The sequence below is a fragment of the Ictidomys tridecemlineatus genome, chromosome 7 (assembly GCF_052094955.1).
Source record: "Ictidomys tridecemlineatus isolate mIctTri1 chromosome 7, mIctTri1.hap1, whole genome shotgun sequence".
Lineage (NCBI taxonomy): Eukaryota > Metazoa > Chordata > Mammalia > Rodentia > Sciuridae > Ictidomys > Ictidomys tridecemlineatus.
This window is the reverse complement of record NC_135483.1, coordinates 112711469-112738422: the sequence shown is the minus strand read 5'-3', so window position 1 is coordinate 112738422 and position 26954 is coordinate 112711469. Positions and strand designations below refer to the sequence as shown.

The 26954-nt window shown below is 30.5% G+C and overlaps 1 protein-coding gene across 5 annotated transcripts in view; it reads left to right on the top strand.

Moving 5' to 3' along the window:
- Lrp1b (LDL receptor related protein 1B) overlaps positions 1-26954 on the top strand; it is a 1779935-nt gene that overhangs the window by 1534564 nt on the left and 218417 nt on the right. For all 5 annotated transcript variants that reach the window (XM_078017329.1, XM_078017328.1, XM_078017330.1 and 2 more), the window contains exons 56-60: positions 841-1024; positions 3776-3861; positions 9719-9841; positions 12111-12292; positions 21931-22130. In XM_078017329.1, coding sequence (XP_077873455.1) covers positions 841-1024; positions 3776-3861; positions 9719-9841; positions 12111-12292; positions 21931-22130 — 775 coding nt within the window. The remainder of the gene's footprint in view (positions 1-840; positions 1025-3775; positions 3862-9718; positions 9842-12110; positions 12293-21930; positions 22131-26954) is intronic.

Below are 26954 nucleotides of genomic sequence, written 5' to 3'. Positions count from 1 at the left end.
CCTTCTCAGTACTCACAAATTCCTTTATTCAAAGGACATGGAATAGTCTTGGTAGATTAATGGTAATCATTATTTGGCCAACTATAGGCTCCTTTTCTATAATACTAATAATTTTTAGATTGTTCACTGTCTTTGTGTTCTCTTCTTACAATCACAGTGACTTATCAGTTTTAGGAATCAAAAAATTATATGGCATGATATTTGTACTCAAAGAGTTGACATACCAGTTGGTAAATTTCACGTGTCCTCCTCTTTGGTATAGAATCAGATTCAGTTAAGAAATACTAGTTGAGACATACTGTGTGTTAAAATTGTGAGTCCCAGCTCTCTTACTGGCTTCACCTAGGCACCTTCATGCTTCCATCCTCATCAGTTAACTAAAGATGAGAACATATGCATTATAGATTTCTGTCTGTGATTAAACAACATATGACAATGTTAGAAACCTTCAAATATCTACATAAGGATTCATTCTTATGATTGTTGATGTCTTCTAAAAACATGATATGATGCAATAGAAAAGGCCAAAAGAACATGAAGGTATTGTGAGTTTTCTTTTTCCTTTCTCCAGACATAAGGCTTTAGCACTGTCAAATTAACTTTTGCAATTTTGCCAGTCCCAGAAGATCAAATGAAGATATTTGGAAAAGTGTATTTTTCAAATTTTAACTTCCAATATTATATGTAATTTTTATTAAAGGTTAATTGCTACAAGACATAAGGATTTGCCATTACCTAATGTTAAGTGCTTTTCTTGCTAGAATCGTGCTAAAGGTATATCCAATAGTAAAAGACAGTGACAATAATATGAATTGATAATGCTCATTTTTCTTTCCCCAGTGCAAATGCTGGCCTGGATTCCAACTGAAGGATGATGGTAAAACATGTGTGGACATTGATGAATGCTCTTCAGGGTTTCCCTGTAGCCAGCAATGCATCAATACTTACGGGACCTACAAATGCCTCTGTACAGATGGGTATGAAATACAACCTGATAACCCAAATGGCTGCAAATCACTTTCAGGTATCGAATTGAACTTGTCCACTGAACCAACCTCAGTTACCTATATGGATCTCAAATTTTATGTTCATTTTTATTGAATTTACTACTCCTTGCTGTTTCTGAGATATCAAAAATCTTGCCTACTTTCCTCAGTATGGGACTGTATCATTATGATTTTGTATGCTGTACATATGCTGCTGTGTTTATAATATCACTGCATTTTCATTTTGCAAATTATTAAGTGTTTGCTATATTTTGAGAGTACTCACCAAGAAAAACAACTATGTTACTATTATATTCTGTTGAAACACATATTCTTGAGTGCAAGTTTGTCCAAGATCATAAAAGAGCATATTATGATATTACTGTAATATTTTTATTTCTCCATTGTACCACATATATTCCTACATACTTGCCAAGGAGAATAACAGATTATTGATGATGATGATGATAATAATAATAATAATAATAATAATCAACAATACTAATAGCAAGTCAGGTATATAATACTATTTGAATCCTTCCAATGATTCAACAAATATTATTAAAGCTCTGATTATTCCAATTAGTATGTATGACTATTAAATTAGAGATTTAATAAAGCATGGCACAAAACTTTAAAATTATTGTAAACTACTATGGGAAAAAATTATAATGATACACAACGATATATGTGAATGACTATTAAAGTGGGTAAAAAACAATGGTGTTCAAGGGTATATCCAGCTCTCTTAAAATGAAACATATTACTGGTTTCTCACATAGATATATGTTGGTGACATTAGATATTTTGTTATTAACAAAGTAGATAACAAGGATAAAAATTTTTAAATAAGTATTTTAAAAAACAGCTTAAAACTTTGTACATTACAGAGAAAAATGTCAACTAAATTTAATTTTTCATTTCATTATCACTTATTCTTTGAATATTCTTTACTGAATCAATTAGATATCATTTAGAGCCCATCATTTTATATGCCAACCTTCTTGCTTCTGGCAGCTCACTGTGGGCTACATGATGCGTTTAGTGACATGCTGCAAGAAAAAGAGATAAAATGTTAAAAGCAGCCAATGTTTCTCTTCAATAGACTTTTCATAGAGGATTGTGTAGAAAAGACAAATGCTAATGATTACATATCCATTCGAATATCATGTAACCATGAAATAATTGTTTCACATTAGTAATAATAATTAGAACCTAATAATGACTTTGAATATAAAAAATCTGTTCTTGAAGTGAAGTTTTTGAAGTAAAGACAGTTCAAATTTTTAAACCAATTATATTTGAATTTAAAAAATAGTTTTCTAAGTATTAGTGTAGAAATTAACTGATTAATTTTATATTTATATGTCTGAAACTGTGTATGTGTTTATATGTATGTACACACACATGCACAAACATGCTTTTTTTTTGTGGGGGTGCTGATGATAAAATCCATGGTCTCAGCCATGCCAGGAAAGCACTCTACCACTGAGTTATAGCCTCAGACGAATTTGAAATAATATTGACTGGAATAGCAAGACATCTTCTAATTAAGAGCCAACTTTGAGTTGAAAAGTATGATAAATCTGAATTTGGCCTCAACATTAAAGATTGGGATAACTGATTAAGAGTGCTGTCATAGATAAAATAAGAATGTCCAATGTGAATGTTAGAGTATACACTGAAACCTTAGTAGCAGGGTCTAATAATACCTTATTTTAATACCTTACTCTTACATATTAAATATGAAACAAAACAGCAAAGGAAGGAATGAAAAATTTCAAAACAACCATACCATTATTTGATTTATAATAAAGTGCACATTAAAACACATAAAGTGATTATCTTTTGAAATGTTTTCCCATTTTTTTCTGTGAACATTAAATTTGCATATTTTGGCAAATAAGTATATGAACATGTTTACAAAGACATACAAGACAAATAGTTTACTGAGTTTTTCCAGGATTATAATAATTGAAAATATGATCAAATTGACTTTATTTAAATATGTATTCAAATGCATATAGTGTGCAGCACTTTTTGAAATTCTTTTCTTTAATAATGTATTTGACTTGCAAATAAATTCTGAAGAGGACACCAAAATAAGGTACAGAGGATCTTTCTATATATTGAGCAAGATCAAACTTTATCATGCTCTTTCCTAGATTCTAAAATAAATGAGATAGTAGAACACAATGGGCAGTCTCATTTGAAGGAATTACAGATTAATAAAGGATTAAAAAATAAGACCCATGAGAAAAGGTAAAATTAATAAATAAAAAATAGAGCCTGGAGTTCAGAAATCACTTAAGACAAGTCCTCAGGCGCATGAAAAAAGTGTATCTGTGCAATGATTCCACTTGACCTCTACCCAGGTAATTCTAAAATTTAACTGGTTGATGATCAAGGAGAAATTTTCTGATATGAGAGTTTAGTTGAACCATTGAATTTTTTGATAGGTGTAGATTATCCTTTTTTAAAAATATACATTATAAAATCAGAATGTAACAGCAGATATTTTCTACTAATGCCAGATCAGATATTTGGATGGCCAATAAAATTGAGGGTAAGAGAAGAATGCACTCAGAATTATGTAGATTTCTGTACTCCCAATGGCATTTGCTGTCTTTTCTTTTACTATTGACCACATTGCTGAGTATAAACTTTTAAACCATTAATCTACCAGAACAACAGTGTGTTTGAATTTACATTGCTGCTAAACTACTGAAACTAAACAGAAGAGATCATAAATATTAAATGTCTAACTGGCTCTTTGCTTTGGAATTTAGATGAGGAACCTTTTCTAATTCTTGCTGATCATCACGAGATAAGGAAAATTAGCACTGATGGCTCCAACTACACACTTTTAAAACAGGTATGACTCCGTAACATTTATTATGTGTTCTCCAGGCATGCATTCAAACTGCAGAAATACAGGACAGTTAGAATTTATATAGCAAATATTTATGGATGCATACACATATAAGCATATATATAATATTACATAAATGCTCTTCTTTTGGGTGATGAGCAGGTAATGCTTTCAAACTGCCTTATCATACGGCACTGAAGAAGGTAAAGATAATAAGGCATAATTAATTCAAGAGAAATATTATCTCAGGAATAGCTTAATTACAGAAAGCATAACAATCTCTTTTAAAGTGTTTTGTGAATTACCCAAATTGTTTTCCCACCTTGAGATATAAAGTAACCTTTTCCTGAATTCCATGTTCCTGTTCATAAAACCAGGAAATACAATAGGACAGACCATACCTAGTCTTTAAAAATTGGAATCATCAGGAGAATAAAAGTGAGAGTATAAGAGTCGTGACTGCAAGGTCTCAAAAAAAGGTGTTTTCAGTCTTATCTTCTCCTCTCTCAGTACCACCCACTTCAAGAGAAGCTGGGCTGATGTGTTTTTGTGTTTGACTCCTGTTCTCTGAGTTTATTTTTATATGTGATTTGAGATGGAAAAATTATGACTTACACTTTGTAATAGCATATAGAACTGTGAATTATTCAGCACAAATGTTTTTTTTTTCCTCCAGGTATGCAATGAAAATAGACCAAATTCAAATTAAAAATAGAGTGAAACTACATGTACTAGGGAAGTTACATACACTTAGTTAGAGCATATTTTAGTTATTAAGAGAAACGTCTTTCCTTGGAATCTGTATCTTGTATCTGTTTGTCTATAAATGACTTTGCTCCAACTGTACAATACATCAACATTAAGGACATTTCTCATATTTGTGATATGTTTATGAGAGTGTTAGATATAAATAAAGAGACCATTTATATGGTGACTTTTTGGAAACAAAGAAGACTTATAGTCATCCTAAGTATCTCAGAGAGAGATTGGTTTCAGGATTCCCAGCAAAATCCAAAATGCATAAATGATCAAGTTTCTTATATAAAATTGTATAGCATCTCCATATAATGTGCACACATCCTCACACATATTTAAATTCATCTGTATTTTACTTATAATATCTGGCATAATATACATACTTTACAAATAGTGTCAGTTTTAGAGAACAATCAGAAGGAAAAAAATCTGCACATGTTCAGTACAAATGTAATTTTTCCCATGATATTTAATGGTGGTTAGTTGAATTGATGGATACAGAGCACAAAGATATATGGAGGGCTGACTGCCCTTAATAAAAGTTAAGGCATTTCACTCATTTTACTACTGTCTGCTGTATTTCTTCACTGCAGCTTCAGAAATTTCTTCATTTCGCTTTAGTAGTAAGAGTAACTTTAAGTGCACATATTTATTAGCCAGTGTGAGATTGACTAATCCTGGCAGAGTCACATTTTTCCAGACTTCTTCTAGATAACAGATTGAATTTCAGAGAGAGAGAGAGAGAGAGAGAGAGAAGGAAAAGGAAGAACAACAGTGTCAACAGAGTGTGCAAGAAAGATATCAGGGAGAAGGAAATGGAGAGGGAAATGGGAAGTATTGAGAATTGAAACAGAAAAAAACTGTTTATATGCAAATATGTCTAACTAATGCACTAAAAATATACTTGAAGTATTTTACATGAAAATCCAGATTTTCTGGCTGTTTATGAAGAGTAGAAAAGTATATGGTGCTAGCATCACATTCTTGAATGATCACATACCGAACAGTGTAGCAGTTACCATTTTGATTTAGAATTCATGCTCTCCAGTCCACTGGAGTCTTCAGATAATCCATGTCCTTGCAGCATGTGTACTTGCCCTGTTTTTGAATGTCTGTGGATTTAGGCTCTTTCTCAGAGTTTGGAGTGAAACGCTAATTTCCACTATGTCACACTGACCCTTTCTTCAAAAATGGATCTGTGAAAAACTGTACAAAAATTAAAACATTTTCAGGAATTAATGAAAACCAAACAGAAAGCTATCTAAAGTATAATAATTAGACAGCTGTCTTTTGGGAAGTTGATAATATAAGAGTAATCATTTGGGAGGAAGTTTTAAGAATAAACATAAAATGAAAATTTTCTTTGCTTCCCACTCTGTTTCCTACATGATCTAGTTTAATTCTTTTTTTTTCTGTACAGTGTATTTTTAAACATATTAAAACTGCAAAACATTGAAAATTATCTAATTTGTGTCTACGTCTTCTCAGTCCCTCTATCCATTATAAACTTAAAATGAGATATGCCAGCCATTGATTTTCTGGTGTGGTATCTGGAAAAGGGATATGTTTTTTTTCTCTTAACTAGTATTTTTGGCATTTCACTCTTCATACTATGCATTTTTAGTTTAATAGGAAGTAATTTCTATTGAGAATGCCTTATTTTTACGCTCAGATAAACCACAAGGTTAACTAATATAGCAACAATATTGATTGTGTTCATGAGAACAGTTTCTGGATCAGTTCTTTGTTTCATTCTCCAACCCTGATGAGGCTCAGGACATTTTCGTTGGTATCCCTTTTGTGGTCATTCATGGCAAGTGTGTTGTCTGAGATTATTCCTAGTGAAACAAAATGTTTTTTTTTCTTCTATGCTTCATTTAAGTCTGTTTCTCATAATAGACTTACTTTAGTACATTCTTTAATATAGCTCTTTTTTTTCCCCTGATGCTATCATTTTAGACTACTGCAAATTATTAGTACATAAGTAGGGGAATTTTAGATATTTTTCTTAGTGTTTAAGTTTATGAAAATGAATAAGGAAAGAAGAAGGTAAGGTAGTTCATTAAGACCCTGAACACCTATGTTTTGGGGAAACATTTATTAGTGTTAATTCTGGAGTAAGGAAACAGATACTCCAAAACTTGATATGAGAGAAGCCTAATATCAGGTTTTACCTATGGGCTGCTTGGAATGTATTATTTCTTCGAGGGAACAAATTTTTAACCACAATCTTATCATAGCACTTTAAAATTTTTAAGGAGTTTTAAGCAGTAAAATCATTTTCCTCTTTAGAGACTTTATTCACATATGTAGAATGAATTAGAAGACAGAGGGAGGTGATTAATTATCTCTTCACATTATCTCTTAACTCAAATAAATGAAAAGGCCTTGGTTGTTTGGAACTTTTATGTATAGCTGATTAAAAAATGATTTATCCTAATATGTTAAATTTTGTTCTGTTATCATTAGTAATAGTCTCATAAAATTTTATTTAATAAGTTTATAACAAGTATTAAAATTGTTTTTTTAAAGTTGTGTATTCTAAAATACAGGTGTGGTGCTAGGCCACCTATAGTTTAAATTCATATGCCATGCTAAGAAAATGTATTTTAATAACATAGATTTTAGGAATGAAAATTAGTCAAGTAACTTTCCAATATGTTATGCAATGCAATTCTAGCAGTGCTTTTATCCCAGTAAATTGTATAGAGAAACAAAACACAATTTCCTAAATTAATCATCTTGAACCAAAGGGTGCAAGTCTTCAACTACAGAAATGAAAGAAGCAAATAGGATTTTGATGAAACCAATTTTCAGCTCTGAAACCACTGGGATGACTCTAGTTTTCAGGCATTATTTTGACCATACCCCTGGCTGTTTTAATGTTCCTTGCATATGATTCTACAAAGAGAGAATTGCAGAGTTTTCTGTGGGGATTAAGAGTAAAGCCATTGAAAAAGGCCCAGCTTGTCCAAATAGATATGTCAGGATTCACACATTCAGCTCCTTGGCATTTACAGCTTTAATTTCTTATACTTGACTTGCTAAATTTGGAATTGGATTTTTATTATCTAAATTGATTATTGCTAAGAAAGAAATTCTGCCATGATTGGGGATTGTTTGTAAATCCTTTCTAAACTTAGCAAGAAATTTCTCCACGTTTTTCCTATAAAGCTCTCTAATTTAGTCCATTGCCAAACCAACACAGAAGCCTAATCCATTTACATTATTTCCTCCAGAGAGAAAAAGCATTTGAACAGAGAGGATATTGTAAAAGACTATTGAGGTGATTTTTAAAATCTCTCTATGGAACTTGCTAGAATACACTTAATTTATATTTTAGAAATTTGATTTTTTTCATAGCCACTTTCCTAGATGTATATAGTTAAGTGCATTTAGTTAATAGTATGTGAATGGATACTTAAGGAATCTATTGAAACTGAGACTAAACATTATTTTTCATTTTTCACCATTTATAATCATTATTCTTGATTAGGAATATTGTCCCTAAGAAATGTGCTTGCATTTATTCATTTGAGCTTACTGAGGAATTTATCCTGAGTCATGTTTTCTACCTGTATCTCCTATTTATGACCAACATCATGCAATTACATGGGGTTAGGATATTTCAGATTAGGTTTATAATGTGGAACTGAAGAAAAAGATCGTCCATAGTAAGCCAAATAAAAGTGTAAGATTTGAATTTGTGATGTTGGCACCATTATTTCTAGAATTCAGCTTTGCTGCAAGATGAAAGGAGAAACAAATATCTGAATGGAGTCTGAATAGTAGCCATTTATCCTTGGCCTGAATTTTATAAAGGACTATGTAGATCTATGGCACTGTTGCTTTTGTTATCAGATTCTGAATTTTGAGACTAGATTTGGGAACTGAACTCAGACCTGGGAATTACCATCTTCCTATACTTTCCCACAGCTTGCTCCCATACCAAACAAGAGCAAACAAAAAATCTGTTTCCCTGAAGGTATTGATCCTTACCCATAAGACTACAACTGTTTTACAATTTGAGGTGTAAGAACATTTCTAGGGTGAATGTTGATATAAGCAAGCTCTACATAGTTATAAACACATGACAAAGGTCTCTTGGGGTTTTACCAAGAGAGTATAACATTAATTATTTAATAATGTGTAAAAGTTTGCATACTAATAAACTATTCTAACCTTAAAATGAGTTAACACAATTTAAATTGTGACCCAAATTTTGTTAGTTCATAAAGTAGCAAATATGCCAGTACTAAAAGAGATCAGATTTAAACTCTGAAATCATTTAAACAACTCACTACAAACAAAATACCCAGATTCTGATGTACTATCCCCAATTCTAAGTAAATAGCAGAACAGCCAACCAAAACTCTGTAACTTCTAGAAACCCAACAGCTGAATTTGTGTTCTGTTTCATTACCTACTAAAAAATGCATAACTGTGGGTCTGAAGGGAGGCATTTTCTCACATTTCCACCAGTAGAATAAAAAGATGTTGAATATCTATTTCTTCCTTGGTCAAATACTCACCTAAGGTCATAACTTTTAAATTCTAATATGACACTCTACTGCCTGAGGAGCCATTTGAAGCATGAAAAAAGGAAGCTCATTGATGTTTTGGGAACAAGAGCTATTGCAGAAAGTAAAATTCTTAAAACCTTCCTTCCTCACTCATCACATGGTAATCCAGAAATCAACATCATTCTTTAAGGATTTTCTACTGTCCAAATTTAGATGAATGCTCTTTTTTGTTTACTCCGTAGAACAGACATTATTAAAGGCATCAAATTTATTGTCAACATTAAGAAATGCCTTCTTAAATTATTTTTCCCACCTTCTTGGCTATCTAAACTCCTATAAACATTCCAAAAATGTTGTATCCTCTTTGGAAAATATTTTTAAATAAATTATACAGCTTTTAAAGTGCATACTATGGTGAAATTATAAATATATGCTGACTGATCTTAATAATAATGGTCACTAATGTTATTTATTTTAATAACTTGAGAATCAATGGGAGATAATGATTCTCATGAACTCCTAAATATTTATAAATACTTTTTTATGACTTGTTATTATAAATATTTTTCTTTTGTTTTTAGGGATTAAACAATGTTATTGCTATAGACTTTGATTATAGAGAAGAATTCATCTATTGGATTGATTCTAGCAGACCTAATGGAAGCCGCATAAATAGAATGTGTTTAAATGGAAGTGACGTCAAGGTAATTAAATATTACAGTAATAAGAGTGCTGAATATTTTATTGCTATGATTATAATAGGGATATGTTCTTTGATGTAAATGAGGTGACTTTTAGTTTGTCTTACCCTCATTTCAATTTTACTGTGTAATTTAATAATAATTGCTTTAAATATGAAATAAGAACATTTTTATCCTTATGTTTTATTATAATGCAATTATTTATAATACCATAAAAATCAAATTAATAAAATAAAATTTGGAAACCAGTCCATATCCTTAGAAAATATGATGGATGTCTTTAGCTTGAATGATTTATGCTTAAGATTCACTCATGTTGATTTAAATACAAGGGGAAGTTGATATTACCATTTTAATTAAAAAATAAATATCAGAGTATTGATTGAAGTTGTAGCATTATTAAAATTAACCTCCTATAGATGGAAAAACTGCATGCCTGTGATATGTGTAAAATCATGAATGTTCTGATTTGATAGCATCAAGATTAAATAAACATAACTTTCATATTATGAGCTATTTGATATGACTTTTCTGTTTTATGACTTTTCTGAATTTTAAAACCAATTATAAGTACTATATATTTGCAACAAAATATACTATAAATAAGTTGTAAATTTAAGTAGATGAGACTTCAATTATTTTAACTTTTTTGTAACCATTCATAATATCACCAAACATTTAAAAGCAATCAATATTAAAATATTCATGAAATCTTAAAGTGTTCATACACAGAGGAATATTTCAACTTAATCGGGATAACTATTTAATAAAGGTTCATAAAATGAAATATCAGTATATGATAGTGATAAGAGATTGATTCTAGCAGATCAAGTGGATATATCGATCAAATTAGCAGATTTTTAAATTTTATAATTTAATTTTGACAATTGTATTAAAATTTTATGAATGTTACATTAGTTAAAGTTGACCATTTATTTTTATAAGAAATTAAAAGTTTTTATTACATTTTTTTTAGTTTTTGAAGATACTTCAATATATTTAAAGTGTGTTGTTTCTACTGCCATGCTAATAATACTCTATTATTTTAATCATAACAAATTAATAAATCCATGTTTTTGTCCCATGAGATTACTAATTCACTGATGTTCAGTTAAATAGCAGCCATGTCAATTTTCCAAATCTGCAATCTGGTAAGGAAAAAGGCATAAATATGCCTTGCAATCAACACAGAAGATTGATATCATTAATTGTTGCAAATATTCACATTGCCACTTTGCAAATTTATTATTGATGGCATTAGGGAAATTAATGAGTATAAAATTTAGCATTTTCTTTTCTTTAATTACACAACCATTGGTTTCTCTGCAGCTCCAAGATTCACTTGTTTCTCACATAGTTTGAAAGAACTGAGAACTTCGAAACACCTGTCATTGGGTGAAGATTTCACTAGAAATTTTATATAACACCAGATTTTTTTAACTCAGTATTTCATTTTATTTTTTAAATATTCTTTTTTTTATATATTTAAAAAAATAATGACAGCAGAATGCATTACAATTCTTATTACAAATATGCAGCACAATTTTTCATATCTCTGGTTGTATATAAAGTATGTTGTACCAATTTGTGTCTTTATACATGTACTTTGGATAATGATATCTATCACATTCCACCATCCTTGCTAATCCCCTGCCCCTTCCTTTCCCTCCCACCCCTCTGTCCTATCACATCAGCTTTTTAAACAGAAAGCCTATGTCCTTAATATATTTGATGTTGTCATGGGTTATAATTGATAAGAGCAGTTGTATAAATATTTTTATTTCCCTTTAGTCTAGGATCAAATATTTTCTGCACATTCTCATCTCTTGCTGTAGTTATTTTTAAGAGGGCAAGAGCAATTGGAAGAGTGGTGAATACTACGGCTAATAGCACAGAACCTGTTAAAAATTAATAATACCAACAATTTCTCCTATATGTTTGTGATATATTTTTGTTCCCTATTTTAAGAGAATGAATACATAAGCTCCAATGAAAACGTGAAAACCAATTGTACATCTGTCCATACATTTTTATTTCCGTTTAATTTTTTTTTTATTAAGACTGCTTCTAATTTCAGAGGGTGATTAGATATTAAGTAATTTCTCTCAAACAAGTAAGTATTTGTATTGTGGTCAATTGTTTTCTTCTTATCTAAATTACATTTCTCATGTTTTAAACAGATTTCTTTATCTCAGTAAAAATAACGAAGCGATTACTCAGTTTTCATTCTAGGCATTTATGCTATTAAGTTTTTAAATTCTTATTTTATTAGGTAGTGCATAATACAGCTGTCCCCAATGCACTTGCTGTTGATTGGATTGGAAAAAACCTCTATTGGTCTGACACAGAAAAAAGGATGATTGAAGTATCCAAACTCAATGGCTTATACCCTACTATACTCGTTAGCAAAAGGCTGAAGTTTCCCAGGGACCTGTCTTTAGATCCTCGAGCTGGGTTTGTAACTTTTTTTTTCTAACTTATCAATACATTTGCTGTGGAAAAGAATAAAACATATATATTTTATTAATTTTAGTTAATTTAAATCTTGAAAAAAGACAAGTGAAAAACAAACTTTTGAATCAAATGTTACAGTGTTGGTGGTGTTCACAAATATGAACAATGTAATTCCTGCACTGCTTTATAGCAGGAGATATAAGCAGTATTCATGGGTAATAAATGACAAAATGAATCATCAAATGCATTCAAGAGGAAAAGAAAGTGAGAATAATGGGAAAGTACATGTGGAGCTGTGTATCATTTGCATTTTAGTGTGAGGATGATGAAAAGTCATTGCAAGGTTCAAGGAGAGCAACCTGGAAATTTCAGATGAGGGATGAATGCACATTAAAGTGCCAAAGCTGTCTGATGTATAATTTCTAGAGTTCTATAGATTATGACCATTATCTGTCACATTCAATTATGTTGTGTTTGTAGGAAGAGAATACATACCTTTTCATTTTTTATACTATAATTTAGAGTGATTACATACTCCAAGATCATCTTTGTAGAAGTTCTACCTACCCAATGCATTTGTTAAAATAACAAATTTATAGAAAGTTTGACATTTTAAAATAGGATATAATTATAGTAGCAAGTATTATGAAAACACTAGTGTTTGTAATGTTTTACTGTCTAAATTAATTTCACAAACTATGTTATATCTAATAATTGCCATTTGTCATGCTGTTTGTAGCAGTCAGATTTTGCTTCCTGTTGTTATATGGTATCTCTGTTTTTTTGGTTCCTCAAGTTTATAATTGGCAATAGAACCTTTTATAGGTTAATTTAAAACATCAATTTGGGTAAAAGCAATATCTGTTAAAAGAAGAATTATGCTGTGAATGCAGTCAAATATCCAAAGTAATGGGCACATTTTCACTTTATATATATATATATATGTATATATATGTATATATAATATATATATATTAATATATATATGGTATAAATATATATATTTTAATTGTTTTGTTGTCTTTTAAAATATTTTATTTGCCATGCAAAAGAAATTTCAAAAGTATCTCACTGTATTAAAATAGTATGTCTCTGAAACAGAGACATGAAAATCTGCTTCTATCAATGTTTCAGAAAATATGAGCCAAATGTATTAAATTTGGCTATCATCTGTATCAATTCATAAACATGAATATTTTAATTCTACTAATATTGTTCCACAAACTATTTTGAATGTTCAAAGACTTATCTTTTTTTTTCTAAAGTCAATATAACTGGCACAGCTTCTCTTTTCATACCATATCAGATGCTTGACTTTCTAATGAAAGAAACATTGCCTGTTACATAATAGTTGACTTATAGAATTTCCTGTTTATGAAGCAAAAACTGTATCCTAGCCTAGTGAATACAGCTGAATGTAGTTTTATATTTTAATTCTTCCAGGTTGTGTTGTAAGAAGAGAATACTCCATGAACTGAAAGCAGCCTTAAGTTGTCAACTTAAACTCATCCATTATAAGTGTCAATTAAAACAGCAGAAGTATTCAATTATTATAGATGTTATGAAAGACTCCCTTGATTTTATTTTTGGATAATATTTGGATAAAATATGCAATTTGCCGTATTAAGAGCAAAGCATTGCTAAAAATTGGATATTTTTACAAAACAATTAAAACCACCTTTTTTAATAGCCATAATTTAGTGGCACACTTTTGTTCATGCTGTTTTCCTAGTTCCCCAGAGTGAGGTAAAAAGCAACCTGGATTTTAGCCTCTTATGAGATGAGCATGAGGCTGAAAATGTCTCCACTGTAAAAAAAAAAAAAAAAAAATGGTACAATGCAGCTTCAAAGTGAGAGCTTAAATTGTAAGATTATTTAATAAAAACATCTCACTATAAGAGTACACTGTGATTTGCATATAGTTTGAATTTGCCAATACTATTGACCCCCATTTCCCAGTGAGTTGTTTCCTTTCCTGATATTTGGTATCAGGGATAAGACAAGGATTTACTTAATGATCACTGGAATGTCTAATGTAATGAAACAAATAAGCTGTTAGGCCATATCTTGGGGTTTCTTTCTATATTTTTTAAATTATATGCCAATTATAACAATCAATTTGTATGTAATAGTTACTAAAAACAGGTAGACAGATGGATCATCTTCTTGGTTATTACCTATCAGCTCATTTGTAATCTGAATTTTTTTCAAAAATTTATTCTAATTATCCTGTTATCCAGTCTAACTTATGAATGAGTTTTTAAATTTATAATAATATTGAGGTAATTAAATAATTTACATTAAATAGTTATAAAAATCATTGTTTATGAAAAATATGTATGGGCATTTTAAAACAGAATGGAGGATATAATATTATAACTATGTTGAACATAATTTTATCTTTTCTAATTATTAAGCTGTCACATTAGGTTATCATAGCAAAAGACCAATATGAATTATATTTCAGGATATGCTATCTATATCTTAGAATTTATATTAAAGTGAATGTGTGGTAGGCCTAGTTAACAGAACTAGAGTAATATGTAGCAAAGTTATATGGTGCACTTCAGAGCAGAAGATGTTTCTGGCAGAAAGAACAGGCTTTGTAGGAACACACAGAAACAGAAAAGAGCATATTATATCCAATCAATTACAAGGAACTCATAGGATTGGAACATATTCCACAACTATAGAGGTGTGGAACTGGTTCACTTTACAGAGTAAAAGAGAACCAAGAATAAGTCACAACACAAAACAACATAACAGAATGACAACAAATGAAACTTTCAAGACACCTGGCTTGGGCACATTGGTAAATAGAAGAGTAATTTTCCAGAATTAAGTGGCAGATTCCAGAAAGAAAAATGACCATTTTATAAACCTATTGGGATTGAAAGTCCTCATATAAAAACAATGAAAATGAAAATAAATATTTTTTAGCATTTAATGAGTTAGGGAATTTTTATCTTTATTACTGTAGATGCACGTACTGTTTATGCAGAATCTCTAGAAAGACATGATTGTTTTTATTACTTTCCTTATAGCGTGTTTAAGAATTTTCAACTGGCTAATTGTCTTAGAATCATTTAATTAAAAAGCTATTGAGCTGCAGGTTCAACTCAGTTTTCAGTCATTGATTGCATATTTTTTCTTACTATATCTCTTTAGAGTTTCCCTATAACAAAATGACCTTGGATCATGAACATGTTTTGCTCCCTAAACAAGAGAGAAAAGAAAGAACCACAATTCTCTTATTTTTTTTCCATTTTAACAATAGTTATTTAAAAGTCATAAAAAACTAGAATATAGATGATGTGAGCTTTTAAAAATGGAGAAAACTGCCTAAATTATTATAAACATGGATTTTTAAAACACATATAGTGTTTATTTATTTATCTATTCATTCGTTTATGAATTTATTTTTGTTGCTGTGCTGGGATTGAATATGCTATGCAGAGCTTTACCAATGAGCTATAACCGTAGCCTCAGGTCTTATTTTAAAAGATGTTTTTCATGAATTTCTTTTCCTAAAAAACCTATCAGCAAATCTAAAGAAAATAATAGTAGACCCTAATTTGAATTTGAATATATATTAATAAAAATGTGAAGGACAAAAATAATGTGAAAGATATTTTAAATACTTGGTAACTGTATCCCTTATTGCCAATAAAGATAATAATCAAACAAATTTAGAAAGGCATATTTTATGAGTCTATATCTTAGTTTATACTAGTTCTTATTATTTCTCCAAGCAGAATACTACTTTTCTAAGATCAGCAGAAATATAATTTTCTCACCAGCAGAAACACTCCTGAAATGTGCCTAAGTGACCCCCACATATTGAACACTTACCATTATAGGACTATTTTTAGTGTAAATGTCTTATCTCTCCATCTAGAAAATGAGTAGCTTAACACAGAAACCATATTTTAATCATTGTTTTTACCTACCATAGAGACTGTTAAATTCACTGTTGACGAAAATAATAAATGGGTAACTGGAGTTACACAGAGAATGGGGTTATAGCTACAGGGACACTGCACCTGCTCCTATGCACAAACTGGTACATTGATATGTAAATAACCTGCATGTTTCAAAGAGAAGTCATAAGGGAACTTTCATTGTGAGAGAATGAAAAGCATACCAGGATGAAAATTCAGTTTATTATTTTTGCAAGGAAGCACAAAAATATTTCATCAAACTTTACAGTCACATAGAAAAAATATTTTCCACCAATTTTTAATTTTTATTCACAGCTGATTTCAATATTCCTATATTTGGGTAAAATTCATAGGGAGTGAATATAAATGATTAATTTTATAATTCAGATTAGAAATAATTACAAGTGGAAGAAGCTTTTCTAAATTTATTGCCTGATTTTAGAAAAAAATAAAAGCTGTGAGAAGACTTCTACTTAATTCATTTTAAAGAAAAATAATGTATTATGTTCAACTATAAAAGACAACCTCAGAATCCAGAAGCCTGTTGTTATGGTTACGAGCAGACATTCTTTTATATGTTTATACTTGGTTATAACTTACACAATAGGTACTATTTGGAGCTGAGATTTTTCTTACATGCTCTTTGGTAAATATTGCATATTATCTAGATAGAATTTGAGCTCTTCTTTCAACATTTTCACTGATGTCTTATTTTTTTCTTTAATTATTTACAACAATTTTTTTTCACAAAGGTAGTTATTTAGGGGTTGTAGTTTACAAAGCAAAATTATCATTTTGTTTAGTGTAGACTTATTTACATATTTGGAATAAAATAGTAAATGAGACTTTTTTGAAAGGAAGTGATATTTCGCCATTAGAAGTTAGCTAACTGTTATTGAAATAATAAATTCTTATTAATATTGATATTTTATTCATTTAAATTATACTTTGTTCCATGTTGTGGAATATTTTCAAATATTCTTCTGACTGATGAGTACTTAAACTGGCAAATATGTAAGTAATAACATATATAAAATCCATCTATATCATATAATAATGTACATGCAATCTGGAGGCAACAGGAAACAGTATTCTATTAAACCAAAAAATAAATCAATGCACATATTCATATCCAAAGTAGTTTAAACACTAGCTATTATTTGCTAAACATTTGCTATGTGCTTATCAAAATTCTAAGTTTGGGGACTGGGGCTGTGGCTCAGGGATAGCTCTTGCCTCATACATGTGAGGCATTGGGTTCAATCCTCAGCACAATGTAAAAATAAATAAATGAATAAAGATATTGTGTCCATCTGCAGCTAAAAAAATTAAAAATTTAAAAAATCTAAATTTGTCTTATGCATCTCATTTAATCCTCAAAATGACCCTATTTAAAAAAAACTATTATTGACTCTTTGGGATTTGAATAAATCTAAGATCAGGGGAGATAACTAAAACTTCCAGGTTCACATAGCTAATAATAGGAGGACCTGGGATTTGAATTCAGGTAATCTGTATTTAGGATTTAATGACTGATGACTTTCATAATGTTGTTAGAAAAGAAGCTAGTCTAAAAGTAAGTAACTTACTACAGAAATGAATACTTATTCCAGTTACAGTGCTATCATAATCAAAAAAGCATAACCTTGGGCTGGGGATGTGGCTCAAGCGGTAGCGTGCTCGCCCGGGTTCGATCCTCAGCACCACATACCAACAAAGATGTTGTGTCCGCCGAGAACTAAAAAATAAATATTAAAAATTCTCTCTCTCTCCTCTCTCACTCTCTCTTTAAAAAAAAAAAAGCATAACCTTTTAGGGTCTCACTTGATCAGTACATTTATCAGTGAAGTCCTTAATGACATACATAATTTATAATAACTGTTGCAAAATTAAATCTTTTTGTTTTGTTTTGTTTTGTTTTTTGGTACCAGACATTGAACCCAGAGGTGCTTAACCACTGAGCCATTCTTTATTTATTTTGAGCCAGGATATGGCAAGGTAGCTTAGGGCCTCACTAAGTTGCTGAGGCTGGCTTCAAACTTGCAATCTTCCTGCCTCCGCCTGCAGAGCTACTGGAATCACAGGCAGGTACCCCATACAAAGCCAAAATTAAATCCTAAATTTGACATTTTCCTAAAATCTAACAGAGAGATCATTACTTTTATGGAATTTCTAAGCTAGTTTAAAAAATAAGATTTTCATTAAGAGACTGATAATGAGCACAAGCCATCTTAGAAATGCCTCCCTCCTTCGAGGTAAAATTTACTTCCATATTTTGTAGTTCTGTAGTAAAATAGTTCTATCTTCATATGTTTTAATTTTTATTTAATTTTTATACTTTCAAAAAAATATGCCTCTACTGAATCCACAGAAAGATCTTTCAAGGCAAAAGTGTCTACCTCCATCCCCCTAGTACTTAGAATTATCTGCTATATAAAATGGTCTCTGTCAATCATTATTCAAAACAAATTTGTCTATCTGCTTAATTAAGCATAGCTTTGGAATTTATCAGAAATGTTCCATCATTTACTCTTAGGATACAGTTCTCTGATTATGAGTCATGAGAACCTATATCATCATGTGTGGTTCAGTGACACTTGTAACAAAGAAAGGAGATTCTGTAGACCAGAAGTGACTAAAGCACAATTTCCCCAGTACAATAATTCTATGAGTTTTCTAAGAAAATAGATGTATGACTCCAAACTATCTGATTAACAAGAGATCCTGCAGCTCCTCTTAGAGAATCACAATGCCATTTGCATAAGGGTTCTGAGGAATCCTACAAAACACTTCTTAAATATACTTGATCTTTTAACCTACCTTGAAAATGTGAACTAACACTAATCAAGGAATAATTTGTGGAGAGCAGAGGGGGCAATGTGAATTACATCTTCATGAAGATATATTTATAATTGAAGAGTCATCGGGCCAGGCAAATGACATGAAAGCACAGAAATAAAAAATGTGAGATCGTAATTAAAAAAATTAGGCTAGAGCTGAATTTCTCACATTTTGATAGTAAATTGGAGGATATTTGAGCTAAATAAATAATGAAGGGCTCAAATATCAGGGAGAAGATGCAGCTATGGGCCTCCCACCAGACTTGAGAGTGCTGTATCAGATGTGAGACACATACTTTTTCTATTCTTATTATCTTGGTTGCTATGATGATTCTAACCAGATAAAGTTCATAATGCAGATTAAAATTAAGAACTGAACTCCTGTGGAAATTAGACTATTAGAAACTTACAATTTACCTAAAGGACTCAAAAGCATTATTATTCACATCCAACAATTTCCAACACTTTTGTTGAAATCATCTAATATAGAAATCTCTCTTTTCATCTCTAAGATATTTTAATTGTAGGGGCAAAAATCTGTAGAGGTTATAGCTGAATACAAATAGAAAGTGTATCTTCAATTAAAACTATTTGGAATTTTTAATATTACATGTAAACATTTATATTTTATTCATTTATGCCCATTTGTTAAAAAAATTATGTGTGAAAGGACAAATAAGTCTAATTGTATCTAACCCTTTAGAGAGAAATTGATGTAAGCATATCACATTTAATGGGAAAAACAATTAATATATCAGTATTCCCAAGATTCAGGCTCAGTAAGGCAAGTAGGCATATCCTGATTAAAGATAAACTACATCTCATTATGACTTTTTTTCTGATTTTTTAATTTTGTATCTGAGATTATCTCTTCTTTAGAAGGAAAGATACTCCTCCATAAATTCATTGTAGAAAAGAATGCATGTGTGTTTTTCTGGAATACATATTTCACTGACATATACTGTCTTTAAAAAAATTACTAAAAATAACAGCTGAGCGCAGTGTCACCTGCCTGTAATCCTAGCTGCTCTTGAGGCTGAGACTGGAGGGTCATGAGTTCAAAGCCAGCCTCAGAAACAGTGAATTGCTAAACAACTCAGTGAGACCCTGTCTCTAAATAAAATACAAGATAGGTCTGGGTATGTGGCTCAGTGGTTGAGTGCCCCTTAGTTCAATTCCTGGTACCAAAAAAAAAAAAAAATGCTAAAAATAGTGCAGTATTAAAAAAAATAGAACATCCTTTTGAAAGAGCATGGCATCTACCATTACTTGATGATTTGGAATTTTTAAAATATCTTCAGAATTGATGTAGACAGGTATTTGGAAGCATTTATAACAATTCCAGTAATGACTCAGGAGAGGCTGACTTGAGATTTCCTGGATAAAGTTTAAGTTTTCATTCTTAGAGCTCTCTTTGAACCTCTGCTTACAAGTTTCCACCTTTAGTTTAGTCCTTACAAGAGATATATTTCTGCTTTTATGAACCATAATTCATTAGTGTGTCAATGGCATTTTTGTTATCAAATAATTATTTTATTATCCATGTACTCCATGCCTTTATACATACCCTAACAAGATGATCAACACAAAATATTCTCAAGTTATTTATAATGATTATTTCCATCAACCTGCTATTTAATAAGTGGATTTTCCAGAAAACCATTATTTCTTTTGTATTGTGAAGTAAAATATCAGAATATAATTATCTTTGTCAAAATTATAAGGAAAAAACTGTTTAAAGGACATTTCGAATCTCAACTAAATATCTCAGCACATTTTTAAATCTGAAGAATTAATTGTGCCAAGGATTAGACTTGGCATAAAGAAAGGATGAAACCTAGAAAAACCTTTCTGGGTTAATAGAATTAAATTTCAAATTTGAATATGAAAAAGACATAAAAAGTCTTTTAATTCAAATCTTCAATTATATAGATAATGAAATGTATCCTATATAATCAAATAGAGTGACTTTTCTTACATTTGAGGGAAAAGCTGAAAAATAATGAAATTTCTGAGTGATATGTCAGCTATTTGTATTTTATGGAATACAATATTTATATTTAACTTATCCTAATTAGTATCAATAATATTAATATTACTTTTATTTTATTGCCCCTGCCATGTGTGGAATGTCCTACTGTGGAACTTGCAATAGCATAATTTAAATCAGTGCTCTCCTATAGAACTTTCTGTGGTGACAGGCATGTTCTTCATCTTTGCCATTATATAGAATACCCACTATAGATGCATGGTCATTGGACATATAATATATACCTAGCATGAAGAAGAATCTAGTTTATTAAATATTATTTGATACAATATAGTTTATTTGATTAAGTACAGTTTAAACTTTAACAGTCACTGGCTAGGGGCTACCACATTGACAATGCATATTCAAGTAAATGAAATGCATCCTTCTATTGGTTTTTTGAATTTTTCACCTATGAGAAACCAAAGTAACAGATTGGTGAATAGATATGTACATACATACAAACATAGAAGTAAACACAGATTTAGATAGAAATTTCTCCAATGTTGTAGATGTCTTTTTGAAATGTACATTTGTTACTTTGGGACATCTATAATATATTAACACTTGTAAAATATCTTATTCTATATATAATATTTTTAAGGGAAATGTATAAATTAAGTGAATATTTTAAACCATTCTATGTGATTAGTTTAAAAATTCACAAGAAAAAATTTACATTGAAGGATTTCTGTGAGATCTATAATTCAGAGACCTATAATTCAAAAATTAATTTAGGAATAACAGAGCAAAAAAAGAGTGAAACATCATGTGATATTTTTCTTCCAGAATGCTGTAAACAAAATGGCTATTGATTTTCTTTCCTAGGTATTTGTATTGGATTGACTGCTGTGAGTATCCTCACATTGGCCGTGTCGGAATGGATGGGACCAATCAAAGTGTTGTCATAGAAACAAAGATTGCTAGACCTATGGCACTAACAATAGATTATGTCAACCAAAGACTCTACTGGGCCGATGAAAACCACATTGAATTTAGCAACATGGATGGATCTCATAGACACAAAGGTTGGCAGTATACATGAGTCATTATTTTACCAGTGCATAAAATGTTCCTTTAGAAATATATATTTCATTTATATGCTTTCTCCTATCAAATACATTTCTTAATTTAAGGTTTCATTATTACAATTTTTTATGAAAGCATAAATAAATTAGAATTGTATATATTTATCAGAAGTTATATAATTTATACATAAAAAATTTTGATACTTCAAAATTTTTCAAATTATTTTTTCCTAAATTTATAGTAAATGTGTGCTAGTTTTATAAATGAATATATTCATATATCCCAGCTGATTTGGAAGAACAGAATATTTTCTTCTAAATGTGAAGTTTTATTGCAATCTGATAGAATATCAGTTTTCTTTTTAAAACCTGAGTAAATATAATTCTTAAAAATTATTTATATATTCTAATTTGTTATATATGATGGAAGAATGCCATTCATTTCATATTATAAATATAGAGCACAAATTTTCAAGTCTCTGGTTGCACACAAAGTATTTTCACAGCATTCATGTCTATTTATTAGACAATAAATGCAATATGGATAAATATGATATGGATATAGTGGAAACTACAAAGGATCCAAATTACCCTCAAATATTTTAAATACACAAGCTTTTTAAGCTTATATTTTTACTGAATCAAGAAGTAAAATGTTTCTTTATTATTTTTGGTGACCTAATTTCCCCTTTACTCTCAAGTGTTTTCATTTCTAAATATTGCATAAAATATAACTTCTACAGAGTATTCCCAAATAAAGTCAACCTGTTAGAATGGCCTATCCCAACAGATTGATTTCTTCTCTGGTATTAAGATTATCACAGAACTCCTAAAGGAAGGCTTAGGAAAGAAGAAAAGCTTTTTGTCAAAAGTCAGATGAGACCATGAAACATTTCCATGTGAAGTCCTGAGAAGTATGAAGACCCTGAGTTTCAAAAGGAAAAAGCAAACAAACAAACCAAGAAATGTAAAAGGTGCTGAGGCCACACCACTTTGAATTTTACCTTAATTTCTCTGAGTTGATATGTAATCAGATACATCCTTTTAAATAAAAATGCCAACAAAGTTTTTAAAGGTGCTTTCTTAAGGATAAGAGCATTGAGGTATGATGAGTATATTTGGATGAATCATTTATTTAGTGTTGACATTCCAATTATAGAGATAAAATATTCATAAAAATGCAATTTGAGTGAAGAATTCGAGATTACTTTAGGATTTTAATTAAAGCAAAAGTAATATTGAAAAATCAAAATCACACTTTGAGTTCAGAAGTTAAATCTCACCCAAAGAATCAAATGAAATATTCTGCATAACTCTCAGAAGATATAATTGAAATTTTTTTGTGGCAATTAACTATATAACCATGAACCTGTGCAATTTTAGCATTCATGAAGAGCACAAGGTTGTTGCAAATATATTAATTTGAGCTAAATTTTAACTATACAACAAAGTTACAGAAACTTTTGTTTCATAGGTAAATGTTTAAAAATATACCATGGTGTAAAATACTTACGTATATTTTAGTTGAGCCTTTTATGTTTGTGTGTCAAAAACTACTTAAAAATGCTAGGTTCATGAAAAACTATCCATTACACCCTCTGGTTATTGTTTTAAAAGTGTACAATGTATAGGCAACTAGTCTTCTGAAAAACAATACAAAATTAAATGCATATGAACAAAGTATCCTTCAGTCATGGTACTGGTAATGTCTTCAGGTAGAAGAATTTATATATCAGAGAGAAATTGTACAAAATGTATTAAGGAACAAATTATCTGGCTGACAAATAATCCAGCTTAATGTTATTTTTTAAAAAAAAAAATTGATTTAGAAAATATCTTGAGGCTCAAAAAGGGGAGAAAAGAAAAGTAAGAGATTTTTTCCTTCAGAAATATTTTCTTCTGAAGCTTCTCACAGAAAGACTAATGAAAAATTCATTAAGTTCCTTGTCAGGCATCTGCCAATACCTGAGTACACAGGCCAATAATTAGCTGGTAGTTACTAATGAGGTGCTAAATGTAGCTACCCTGAATTATGCTAACTTCACAGCCAATGAAAGAAAGAGACCTTCATTTGTCATATTCATAAAAAGGAACTGGATTATTCTCCTCTTTGCACTTGTCACATAAACAAAAGAGGATGCTGTGCATATTTGTAGGTGGAAAATGAGATTTTTATATCAATAACTTCTATGTTACTTTGGTCACTGACCTCTTGTTTTCTCTGATAAGACTAGTATTATTGTTCTCACTTATTTTAATTTTGTTAAAATTGCAATCCAAGTTAGCCAGAAGAATGTACATGTTACTCATGAAAGTAATTTGAGAATATGAAGAGTGAGAAATTTCAGAACAATGACCCTTTTTCATAAGCCAAATTTTAATGGTGGAAAAAAGTTAATCCTTGAATAAAATTTTATGATTTTAAATGGCCTTATTACCAAATGCATTCTTATTTAAACAATAGAGTAATTCCATATAGTAAATGAAGTATTATTAGTTATCATTTATTATCATTTGCCCAACCTAAGAAACTCTGAAGTTTCTAAGTTCTATGCCTTAAAATTTTAGATTATATCCAAGGTAGATAATGTCTTGTAGTTTGCTTGTGAATTTCTATTTCTCTTCTTCTGCTATATCCTCAACTCCAACTCATCTTTCTACCAAATACAAATACAACATTGTAAAATTAAGTCAAAAAAGAAGAAGAAGAAAAAAAAAAGTTCACATACAGTAGTTTGGAATGTTGCTAGTTTAGGAGCATGAGGGCAGACTCTTGGTCACATGACTTTTTTCCTAATTCCTATTCTATTGTATTTTACTAAAATATAAAATAAGGTGATATAATAGTAATATTATGATAATACAATGCAGTATGCTATATGCTACTGGGTTATTACATCAGGTAGCTTCTTTTAAATTACATGCTCATTGGTTCATTTTGAAACTTTTTTTCTGATTTCTTTTCTGTTGCTTTCCCCATTCATTCATTCATTCTTCATTCATTCAACATTTACTCACCTGTCTTTCTGTTCCATGCATTATGCTATGCCTTGGAGTTTGAAAGACAAATAAATTCCTGTCTTCAAAACAAAGTTCAATGGGGGAAAAGTGATATTCAGGTAATGACATAAATTAGATTGGGGGTAGAAATATATGCAAAACATTGTCTGAAATGCAGACAGGAGTAGGGAAGACCTTGTGGAAGTGAGCAGTCTGAGAGGTTTAGTAAAAGTTCCTTTATAGGAAAAAGAAGAAGGGATTCTTCACACAGAGGGAATGGCATGTGCAAAGATGTAATGGGGTTTTGAAACAGCATGTGGTTTACACAATTTGGCTATGACTGGAAGTCATATAAGAGGGAGATAATGACACTAGATGAACAAGAGCAAATTGGGGCCAGACTGTGACAAGCTTTGTGTGCTATGTAATTTGGAATTTATCCTTTGGGTCATAGGGAGCCATTGATGGTGTTTAGCTGATAGAGTGCTGTTATTAGATTTGACAACAGCATGGAAAATGAAAGACCCTGGAAGGGCAACCAATTTAGAGACTGTTAAAATATTTTAGGAGAAAATGCTTGAAGTCATTATAGCTGTGGGACTAGGGATACAGTGTTAGATTCAATAGTAATTTAGCAGAAAAAATCGGAGAGATCTGTAATATTAAAATAGTAGAAATATGGGAGCTGATTTGTAAATAATACGTGAATGATTTGCAGTATTATTCACTTATGGGGAAAAGAATTACCATTTTTATATCTATTAGTTTCATATATATTCATATATTTTTAAAGAATTAAATGTACTAATGTGAGCCCAACTTAAATGTTCTTACTGCATCTTAAAACTGTTTTGCTGAGAGACTTCTTTTTTGTTTGTTTGTTTGTTTGCTTGCTTGCTTATTTTGTCAGAGGGAATTGAACCCAGGGCCTCAGACATGCAAGGAATCCTCTCTAACACTGAACTGCATCCCTAGTCCAAGATGTGCATTAATTTTGATAGCAGGATCAGGAAGACAGCCATTTTTAAAATGTGGTTAAAAGTATGCTCTATTGTAGCTTTCCTTAAAATGCATTTCAAAACACCTAATAATTTACCTAGAAGAGCAACTAATAAAAAAAATGCAGATAAGTGAAACTCTGTCCTTCTCCTGTTCTTGAAACACAAAATAGTCCTATTGAGGGACTTGCAATTTGAAGAATCTCTTCAGATTTTCATTTATATATATATATATATATATATATATATATAGAGAGAGAGAGAGAGAGAGAGAGAGAGAGAGAGAGAGAGGAGAGAGACAGAGAGACAGAGAGAGACAGAGAGAGAGGAGAGAGACAGAGAGACACACACACACACACACAGAGAGAGAGAGAGAGAGAGAGAGAGAGAGAGAGAGAGAGAGAATAGTTCTTAATATGATTCTAAATATGTGAATAATACTATTTTGTAAGTCTGTATCTTTAGGTCTGATCTTTACTGCCCACATTCACAGATAATTACGGAATTTTAGGCTTTTGTTTTGAATAAGAAGAAATAAAACTTTGCTGAAGTACAAATCTTTAAGTGAAATGTGGAGAAAAAAACCTTTCAGGGATTTTAAAGTTTGGGAAACCTAAAATGAGAGTGGGTTTGGGATAGGATCAACTGCTACCTAGCTTCTGTACCCTGAACAGTGTAGATAATTTCCACAAGTCTCAGTTTCCTAATCTATTGAAATAACAGTGTTGAGAAAAATGGCATCAAAGGGAATTTTAGAACTATAAATGAAACCTCCAACTAGGTGAGTCAAACAACATTTTTAGAATCATTGCCAAACTTCTAAGTT